This window comes from Terrapene carolina, unplaced genomic scaffold (genome assembly GCF_002925995.2).
Source record: "Terrapene carolina triunguis isolate 2854851 unplaced genomic scaffold, T_m_triunguis-2.0 Scaffold190, whole genome shotgun sequence".
Classification (NCBI taxonomy): domain Eukaryota; kingdom Metazoa; phylum Chordata; order Testudines; family Emydidae; genus Terrapene; species Terrapene triunguis.
Window position 1 is genome coordinate 735,418 of NW_020664541.1, and position 10,852 is coordinate 746,269.

A 10,852-nucleotide genomic window follows, 5' to 3' on the forward strand; every position below is an offset into this window, starting at 1 on the left:
CCTAGTCCTTCTCCCAGTGAAGCCAGGGGCAAAACTCTGCTTGACTTCAACAGAAGTAGGATTGGACTCCCAATATGTGGAAACCTTCAGCTTGTAATAGTCAAGGAGCAGTTTGGGTCTGTTCAAAACCCTCCCACTCATTCCACCAAAAGTGACTGTTCTATTCAGCATCCATGCTCAAAGCCCATGGGTCCTCTGGCAGCTGGCTGAGATTGAGCAAAAGAAGTATTGCTTCAGAATGTTGGGCAATCCTGAGTGTTGATTGGCTGAGGTGGTCACATGCTTTTAAGCATAAATTTGGGATCTTCTATCTGGCCTCCGTATTGAATGCTTAGCCTAACCATGAGGTTCATCTTTTTCCCCCTGGTAGTAGTGATCTAGGTTAGGCTGTGGAAGCTGGTGGAAGTTCTACTAGAAGTCACTACTGAAGCAACTAAATGACAGAAAACTGGATGCCTCAGAAGACTGACAATGGGATGCAGAGCCTTGCAGCTTTAGCTGAATGATTCAAATCAGCCTGTGTCGGTGGTTCCCAAACTTTAACAACCCGTGAACCCCTTTCATGAACATATCAAAGCTCTCGAACCCCCTCCTAAAAATGAATATTTCTGGGGATTTTCTCCCTTACTTGAGCATAAATTATAGTGATCCTGGAAAAATATATATATATTTTTATGACAAGTTTATTACACACTATTTATCATTACATTCATAATTTTATTACATTATGAAAATGGCAATACTCTTCTAAGATTTCACTTTTGTAGCTCATATCACTTCGATTAAGCCTCCTACATGTTTCATCAAGGAGTACCAGACATGAAACAGCATGAAGGTATTTAAGAAGCCAACTTAAATAAAGAGTTCCTCCTACAAGCATTTGGGTCTTGAGCAGTCCAGGCAAACCATGCATGACTACAACAAAGCTTAAAGTTGTTCTGCCAGAAAGTCATGGTCACGGGGCTCGGGCTGCTGGTGCCCGGGGTCCCTAGGGAGGGCTTTGTCCGCCATTACAGAATTTTTTTCTGAGAACCCCTTGATACATTTTGCAAACCCCCCAGGGTTCACGAACCTCAGTTTGGGAACCACTGGCCTATGTCAACAGTGACTGCAAGTTGTTAATTGCAGAAGCCTGTTCAACGGCCTTTATTAAATGAGTCTTGTCCTAGTAGACAAGAATCTAAAAACTAAAAACAACATCACTGTTGACAGTAAGCAACCTCTTGTGAGACTGGCAAGAAAAAGCATGACCGTGAAGCCTGAACTTGTCTCCCATCCCTAGAAGCAGGCCTCCTGTATCTGGGTTGAGGCACATTGGCAAGGCTGTGGAGGAAACTTCCAGAAAGGGCAGCGGTAGTGCATCTGTTACGTAGATAAAGAGAGGAATTTAGTGTTATGCCCCTACCTTTCACAAGCAATAAATTCACTCTAATGTAATAAAACAAAGACGAGTAAGAGAAAAAAAAATCCCGCTAGTTAAATAGAATGGATAAAATGAGAGAGCTGGCCTTTTTACTTTCATTTTTTGCCTCAACCTAGGATCAATGCTAAAACACCTGCCAGGGCTGTTATGACCCTGATTAACTAGGTAATAACAGTTTAACTAGGTAACAAATTGCTACATGTATGTACTGTCTGCAGTGGTTCCCAAACTTTAACAACCTGTCAACCCCTTTCACTAAAATGTCAAGTCTCGCGAACCCCCTCCTAAAAATGAATATTTCCAGGGATTGTCTCTTTTACCTGAGTATAAATTATAAAAGCAGTGATTTTGGAAATATAAAATTTGTTTTTAATGACATGCGTATTACACACTATTATTATTATTATTAATCATTACAGTATTTTTATTACATTATGAAAACGGCAACACTCTTCCAAGATCTCACTTTTGTAGCTTGTATCACTTTGAATAAGCCTGTTATAAGACAAGGCTCCTATGGTTCATCAAGGAGTATCAGATGTGAAACAGTATGAAGGTATTTAAGAAGCCAACTCAAAGAGTTCCTCCTACACAAGCATTTGGGTCTTGAGCAGTCCAGGCAAACAACGCACAACTACAACAAAGCTTTAACTTGTTCTTCATAATAATTTTAAAATCAATACTAGCTGCCTATTTAATTTTAAAAACAGCAAAAAATATCCACCTCCCTTTCCATTTCTTATAAGGAGTCTTGAAGTTTAAATCTCCTCAGTGTGATAGATATGCTTGCTTTGATCTGCTTAGCTCTTGGAAGTCCAGGGGCTCCAGGCTGCTGGCCCCGTGCTGCCAGGGGTCCCTAGGGACAGCTCTGTCCGCCATTAGGGAATTTTTTCCTGCAAATCCCCTGTAACATTTTGCGAACCCCAATTTGGGAACCACTGGTCTATAGCAAAATGACTGTACCCATGAATTTACAGTACAGAATGAGCACTTTAGTGACATATTTTCAGTGTTTGAAATAAATAAATTGAAATGTCTCTGTATTTTATTACTGGCCTGGTGAAACTCTTCTACCTAAGGCTATAGACGTCCATCCTGTACATTTGAATTGATCAGATAACTGCAGTGTCAAATGTGCATCACAGAATCACTGTTCAGTGTTCCCATCCCACACTTGCTGCATTTTAAATGTGGCTTAATGTGATTCCTCTAATTCAAACTCTCAGAATTCAATGTAGCCTCTTCCATTTTCCCCTCAAGCTCCCAATTTCTGACAGTGCTTGAGAGACATAATTAGGATTTTAGCACCTGGTCTTTACTTTCGGCATGTTTTGTCTAATTTCCCAGAAGTAAAACAGCTGGTTTGTTTCCTCTTAAATTTTGCCAAAAACAATTGCCCCTTGCCAAAGCCAGGCCCTCCCACTAAAGAGGGATGGGGGAGAAAGGGAGGGCTTTTGGGGCCCTCTGCTTCCTACTTCCCAAATAATTGTGAAGCCTGAACATGGTAATTTTGAGGCAGTTGCAATATCTATTTTATTAAAACCTGCTTGCAGCTGTTGGCTTCAGTTGGGTTTGGTATCAGTTTTAATCAGACACCCTAGCCATTATTTTTAAAGTTGCTGAAAATGGAGGAGATAGGCATGGAGGTTATTTAAAATTTAGTCTATGTGCTTCATTGCTACTGTTGCTTGCTTTTAACTGTTACCACCTCCATGTGCTGCACCAGGAATTTTGTGATATACTGGATCACCAGGGAAACAGCTCATTGTATTTCACCCTGCAGTGCTCAAGGATTTGACTACAGATGTATTTTGCTTTTTGAGATTGAGAATGCCATTTCTATTTTCCCCACATGTAAGCAGGGGATTTCGCCCACCGTAGTAGGGGAATTTCTCTATGTACGCAGTACCTCAGCTGAACTGAGTAACAAAAGGATCTGAGTCCCTGGCCAACAGCCTCTTGCACAAGGGTTTTCACTAGGTCTCTTATTAGTACCACCTTTTTAGTCTTCCTGTTCACTTACCCCCAGAATGGTAATTGGAGTGTTCCTCATAGTAGCCAGGTGTATGGGACAGATGATGCTCTGACCAATAGCAGACCACAAGTCCCAAAAGCTTTGGGAAACAAAACTCCAATCAAAAGGCAAAAATGATCTATGCACTGGAGGCAATACCTTCAGGGTAGCTAAATGAATATAGCCAACACATGGTACCCATAGCACAGCCAAGTGCATTGCTGAGAACATCCAGATGCCTTTGGTGCAGCCATCAAGACAACACAATTACCTCAAGCAACACTAGTGGTATATGGAGCAACCCGTCCATAAACTAGACTATTGCATAGTGGGTGAGGACTGGTGCCCCGAGATTTTCAGAGTGGCAGCTGAATTCACAACCCATGCAACTGGTAGAACTAAAACACAGGTCTCACTGTTCAAAGTATAATAGCTAGCAACATTAAAAGCAATAGAGAGAGATTTATTGGGTCAAAAGCTCTTGCTTTTCAATAGGACCCAGTAGACTTCTGAAGAATCATCATCAAGCCTGTCAGCGAAACAAAAGTCAGGGTGTCAACCTGAGAAAATTCATGCTCAGGTGGGTAAACTTACCCTAATCTGAAGACAAAGATCCATTTGACAGTGGTGCTAACATTATACCTAGGTTGTCTGAAAACAATGCTGCCAAGAATAGTTACGGTTAGTGACAAAACCTTGGCTCCATCCCATCTGATCTGCAGAGCTCCTGAACCAACAGTATCGGAGGGAATGTACAGAGGTTCTCCTGATTCCAGTCAAAGTACGACACTGTGTCATGTTTGCTCTCAGAACTGGAAACAATTGTGAGACTCGGGTGAGACTTTCGCCCCTTACAGCACACATAATGCCCAACTGAGAGCTAACTAAGACATTTGTGTCAGTGTACAAAACTCTGTTCAAAGAATCTGCCTGGACATAGTTTATTCTACAGAGTCCACAAACCTTGAAAAGGCTAGCGAACAAAGTGACCATCCAAGTCCACTATCTGGAAATAATACTTTTGATTTAAGGGAGGTGAGAAGGGGGTTGGACTAGATGACCTCCTGAGGTCCCTTCCAACCCCGATAGTCTATGATTCTATTAATTCCATGATACGCATGTGTTACTTTTGCCTTTTACATCTTGAATGACCAGAACCATAAGTAGCTCAGGTATAAGTAATATCAAGAATGGGTGGTATCTTTTATAAGCAGTCATATGGTGGCCACAGACACAACCTGGATAAAAGGTATTACCCAGTTACACTATTATGGCATCTGTTTATGGACCAAAGTTCAGCTACAACATGAATACAGATACATGCATGACTATGCTGACATTTGAGGTACAGGAGGTCAGGATACCAGGGTTTGCTCCCTTTTTAAAATTGCTGCTAATAGATGGATACTTGTAACTAGTTGGCCTGATATAACAGAGTTTGTCTCATTAAAATAAGTGATTGATATAATGCCAATGTCATAGGCAGCAATTTTTCACCTGCTGCATCTCTGAGGAAAAGCACTACTCACCAGTAATCCCAAGCAACTGGTGTCCTTTATCTCAGTTGAGGATCCCAAACATCTAGGGACCGAAAACCACTTTTACTGATGCTGGACACTTCAGGCAAGTGGTATACTGGTCACTAATGCCAAAATCTTGACTCAATGTCCCCAGAACTCTCTCAGTATGCCATATATAACAGGCAGACCACTTCATCAAGTGGTTCACCAGAGATCATGGTGAACCACTTGGCTCTGGACTCAGCTTGGATGGATCTGGGGACCTTAGTGACACTCATGGTGTGCACCCAATGACTTCTGATTCACTAGAGTCAATGATGTCAGAACCTTGGCACTAGCTTGCATAGAGCTGGATACTTTGCTGCCATGTCTTTGGTACAGGCACCTTGGCACCAAGCGACGATGGCCCAGAGGAATCTGGGGACCCTGGGGCTGTGTTGACTGTGCCAGAATCTGAGTGCTAGGCTCAGCTGGATAAAATCCAGGGACCAGGCCACTGCTTAAGCCAAGGACACAGCCACTTAAGCTAGCAGAACTCTAAAGCCTATGCTGGACTTACACATTGCCAGACTTAGTCGAATGGGCCTGGGGAGCCTCCCTCAACCATAGGGGTTTGTGAGGTGGTCCTCCTGCATCTGTGGGTTCAGATGCTACGCATGCTGGCTGGGTAACATTTCCTCTTTGTTTGTCTAGATAAAGAAATTTGTAGTACTGTACTTGCCAAGCTAACGAACTAGACCAAAAATAGTCCTAAGAGGGCAGAAGAAAAGCAAGAAAGAAAACTGATGAGGAAGAGTGTCAGCTCTGCACCTTCAGCGGTTACAAAGAAACTGACACTCCCCCCCCCCCTTTACCATCCTGGGTATCCTTGTGGAGGGGGTGAGGGGCCCAATGACCACTGCAGGCCAGAAGATTCCACAGTAGGAGGCGTCAAGCCCCTTAAGTGTGACTATGCAGTGGCTACTCAAAGAAAAAGCATACATATTAGCGCAAAACAGAGCATGGAGGGAGGGGCAGAATGCGGTGTGCATGACCTGCTCACTTTCTGGGCAGAAAAAACTGAGTTTGGCCTTCCATTAAGGAGGCTTCAGCTAGGTGAAATCCTTTATCGTGTGTCTTCAAATGAAATGTTGCAGCAGTCGTGTAGGGAGGAGAAACTCGGGTAAACCCACTATTTACTTGGGAACTATGGAGTTTACTTGACTCACTTCTTTCTGTAACCACTAAACCACTGCCTGGTGGCTCTAAGGTGCCCTCTTTTTCCCTTCACCCATGAGCAAATGCAGCAGATGCTGGGGTGGGTCATTGCTCCAGACAGATTTCAGCGTGCCTGTGGGCTATACAAGTAATTTAAGACAAGCTTGTCATGTGGTTGCCCTGACAGTTATACCAATATTTGCAGTGATATGTTCAAGGCGCCAATCCTTTGTACAGCAGAACAAGGCTGGGGACCAGGTCACATCCCTGCTTCAACCCAGCTCTAGTGTCAAACCTAAACCAACTATCATTCCAACAATCGGTTCAAGCTCTTTTACTGACGTGGCTGATGTTGGGTTACCATCTTTGGTCAGGACACAAATGATCTCAAAGCACTAGAAAGCTTCCAGAAGAGGCAGCTGCCCTTGGGCTAAGGATTTCTTGGGCAAAAACAAAAATGCAGCGTGTTGGTGCAAAAATTGTGATAGAAAGCATCTGTGCTCCCAGACAAACTGGAAATAGTATCGGGGGGTAGCCGTGTTAGTCTGTATACACAAAAACAAGGAGTCCGGTGGCACCTTAAAGACTAACAGATTTATTGGCTGACTTCATCCATCCGCAGTAAACTATCATCAATGAGCACAGATATCTTAAGGAGAATTGGTTTAGCAGGCTCAGCCAGGAAGGATCTGCATAGGGTCTGGCACCAAAAGAAGGTGAAACAGCATGGATTTATCAACCCTGTGTACTTCCGACCCTCTTATATGGATCTGAAACATGGACGTTGCTTAAACAATATAGCAGGAGGCTAGAGGTATGTCATAAGCATTGCCAGCAGTGACTACTGGGTATAAGATGGTTTGACTTTCTATATCAGTAATAGGGATGTAGCATTGAGAACTGGCCTCAAGAGGCTTGAAGTCATGCTTGGCCACCACCGGCAGGCCCTTTTTGGTCAGTTGCCTATCTTGGAGACAAAGTTCCTGCATGTTGAGCGCTGAAGATCAGACTGAGGTCAGTAGGGGATAGTGGCCAGTCATGGGCTGGCAGTGGTCATGCGGTCAACCTGGCTGCACCAGATCAATAATAACCCTGTGGCGCTCTTAAGGCCCTAGCCGTGGCACTAGGGACTTCCGCTGTCTGTCTATTGTCATGTGGCTATGGGAGCAGCCCTAGTGACGGGGTACCTATTGGCATTGGCACGTGTATGCAGTCAGGGGGAGGAGGCATTTGCTAATTGAGGATTGGGCCTGGTGTTCATTACAGACCAAGGGGAGCAATTTGCAGCGTTTGTGCTCCCAGCCCAGCCAGGTGGGGGGTTCCTCTCCCCGGGGGCTGAGGCAGTGACCCTGGGCTCAGCACACACGTCTGCTCCCGGCTGCACAGCCTCTCTCCGCTCCAGCCCACGCACCCACCCACCCGAGCTGCCGGAGAAGGCTCAGCCTTGCTTCAGCTTCCCCGCCACTCACTCGGGGAGTCTCCTCGTTCCGCCTCTCCCCGCCCCCCGCGGGCCCCCTCGCAGCTCCCCGCCTCTCTCGCGCGTGGAGCCGCCGCTGCTTTCTCCGGAGTCCGCTTCTCGCCCGTGGAGCCGCTCCGCGATTGCGGCGGATCCAGGCCGGGGCTCCGCTCTCGCTGGCCCCCTCCAGCCCCTGGCCCAAACCCTCGGTACCGCCGGCCGGGGGGCGCGGCCGGGGCCCGGGCCCCTCGCTCTGGGGCCGGGGAGGACAATGCACCGAGCTGTCTCCAACCAGCGCTCGGGCTCCTCCTCCTCCTCCTCCGGCTCCTTCCAGCCGCCGCCGCCGCCGCCCGCTCACCCCGCCGCCGACCTGCAGCCCCTCTTCCTGGGCGGCCGCAGCCGGCGCGTGTCGGGCTCCAGCTCGGGCTCGGCCCGGGCCCGCAGCAGCAGCAGCAGCGGGGGCGAGGAGGAGGAGGAGAGCATCAGCAAACCCCTGGTGTCGGCCCCGGCCGCCCCGGCCCCCGCCGCCTCCTCCCCGGCTTCCAGCAGCAGCTCGGGCTGCAGCATGACGGCGGGGGAGCTGTACGGGGGCGCGGGCCCGGCCGGGGGGGCGGCGGCGGCGACCGCCGGAGGGCTGCTGTGGCCGGGCGGGGGCTCCGGCGGGTCGCGCTGGGGCTACAAGGCGCTGTCCCTGGTGCTGCTGCTGGGGCAGGGCGCGCTGCTGGACCTTTACCTGATCGCCGTCACCGACCTCTACTGGTGCAGCTGGATCGCCACCGACCTGGTGCTGGCGGCCGGCTGGGGCATCTTCTTCTGCCGCAACAGCCGGGCCCGGCGCCGGGAGCGCCCCCCGCCGGGTCACCCTCCGCCCCCGCCGCTGCACCCGCTGCTGCTGCACCCCCCGCACGGCGGCCGGGGCGCGGGCCGGGCGGGGGGCCCCCTGCGGGGAGGGGACTTCGCCTACGCGCACCTGGCCTGGCTGATCTACTCCATCGCCTTCACCCCCAAGGCGGCGCTGATCCTGGGCACCTCCATCCTGGAGCTGATCGAGCTGCGCCTGCCGCTGGGCACCACCGGCTTCCGCGTCACCCTGGCGCTCTCCGCCCCGCTGCTCTACTGCCTGCTGCGGGCCATCGGCCCCGACGGCGCCGGCCAGTTGCTGCTGCCGCCCCAGCCCCCGCCGCAGCACCGCGCGGCCGCCGCCTTCCTGGCCACCTGCCTCGACCTGCTGGACAGCTTCACCCTGCTGGAGCTGGTGCTGCAGCCCGGCCGCCCGGCCCCGCTGCCCGGCCCGCTGCGCTACCTGCTCATCGCCGTCTACTTCCTCTGCCTGGCCTCGCCCGTGCTCTGGCTCTACGAGCTCAGCGCCGCCCGGCCGCCCGGCGCCGCCCGCCTGGCCCTGCACCTGCTGCTGCCCGCCGGGCTGCTGGACGCGCCGCTGCTCGCCCTGCGCTGCCTCCTGCTGCTGCGCTACCAGCAGCCGCTCTCCATCTTCATGCTCAAGAACCTCTTCTTCCTGGCCTGCCGCGGCCTCGAGGCCATGGAGACCTGCTGCCTGCTCCGCCCCGCCGCCGGGGGCGCCAAGTACAGCGCGGCCCCTGGCCCGGGCCCCGGCGCCGCCCAGCTCAGCCACTGCATCTCCGAGAACGACATGGGGCCCCACGGCTACGTCAACACCCTGGCGGTCAGCGCCCAGAACTGAGCGGGGGCGGGGGGCCGTGGAGCCGTCCGACCCCTGCCCCCCCACCTCTCTCCCCTCCCCGGCCAGGAACCCTTGTCTCACCCCTACTTACCAGCCCCCGCCGGCCCTGCCCCTCCGCTATCCCCACCCAGGAACCCTGCCCCCTCCGCCCACTCCTCTAGTCACCTGCCCCCTCCAACCTCACTTTGCCACCTAGTAACACCTAACCCTAAGCAGTGGGGATGGACAGAGGGCTTAATTTTACCAGACCTTACCTCCATCCCTTGCCCTTCATACCCATACCCCCAAGCCCTCGCGTCTACATAACTAGCACTGACCTCTGCACTTACTACCAACCTCCTTGCTTCTGTACCAGTATTATGGCTGGTCACATAGTGCTGAGGGGAAAGGAGGTTACCCCCATACCTATCCTTGCCCCCTAAATTCTACCCTTTTCCTAATCTTGTGAGCTCGACTTTCCAGAACTGAGGGGAGAGGGAAATTACCCAGCTAAACCTGCTCCCTGGCCACCCTCATGAACTCAACTTCCTTGCACAGACAGGGGAGATCCACACGCCTCTGCCTCCTCCCCAGCCTTGGGAGCTGGTCAGGTTCTCTTTACTCTTCCCCTGTCTCTGAGAGGCCTCCTAACACTACTGCCTATGGGGACTGGGGAATAAAGAGGGGGCTACCCACCTCCCAGAGAGCACAGGGTAGAGGGAGGTTCCCCAACCATCCCCTGCCTTACCTACCTACCACTCTAAACTGGTCAGATTCTCCGTACCAGTCCTTTGCTCCTGACAGGCAAAACTGCTCACCATGCAGCTGAAAGTCACAGAGCAATACTGCCATTACACTAGGGGAAGTTATTCATCTCCCTGGCAGAACTGCTCTGCCTGCTGCTCAGGGTCCTCTCACATCACTGACATTGCAAATAAGAGCAGGTGAGGGACACAGTTTTTTTTTAGTTTAACACCTCATTTCTCTTTCCCTTTTCCCTGAACAAATCCATCAGTGGAGTCTACCCAGAGATCATACTTACTATCCCTAGGGAATAATGCAGAAGCTTTTCCCAGGAAAGTGTGTGCCATATCATGTTTGCATCATGTCCTCAGTGGCAACGTGGGTTTCATTGTTTCTTCATTATTCCTCAGCACCTAAGCAATGGAGACCAGTGGACAGTTTTGACAGCTCCTGATGATCATGATGAGAGACTTTAGCAGAGACTAAGTGGTGATGAGACCTAGCTCCTTGCATGTACGTGACCACAAAGAGGAGGTTTGCTTTTAAGCTTGTATCCTGCAAAAGTACCATCTCTGTTTTCCACCCACTGAGGTGAAATGAGGAAGAGACTTTGAACCCCCAGTTGGGGGAGTTTCTCAGAATAGGGTGGTGACCAGCAAATGTAAAGGGGAGCCATCCTGGGAGCCACCCTTCCCCTTGTTGAAAATGTCTACCTCTGTGCTTGAATCTTGTTGCATCTTGTGCTCACTTTATGTGCTAAAGACACAAGTGAGTCTGAAACGGACATGGCTCAGGGCCTAAAGCCCCTCCAGATTGA

At 50.4% G+C, this 10,852-nt stretch overlaps 1 protein-coding gene across 1 annotated transcript; it reads left to right on the forward strand.

The window, feature by feature from the left end:
• The first annotated feature begins 7,881 nt into the window (after positions 1–7,881).
• On the forward strand, positions 7,882–9,312 carry TMEM121B (transmembrane protein 121B). Its single transcript, XM_024210491.1, has one exon. It carries the CDS (start codon positions 7,882–7,884, stop codon positions 9,310–9,312), a length of 1,431 nt encoding a protein of 476 aa, XP_024066259.1.
• The last annotated feature ends 1,540 nt before the right edge of the window (positions 9,313–10,852 follow it).

Excerpts from the sequence above, each read along its gene's own strand:
- TMEM121B (XM_024210491.1), top strand. The coding sequence starts at position 7,882 with ATGCACCGAGCTGTCTCCAACCAGCGCTCGGGCTCCTCCTCCTCCTCC.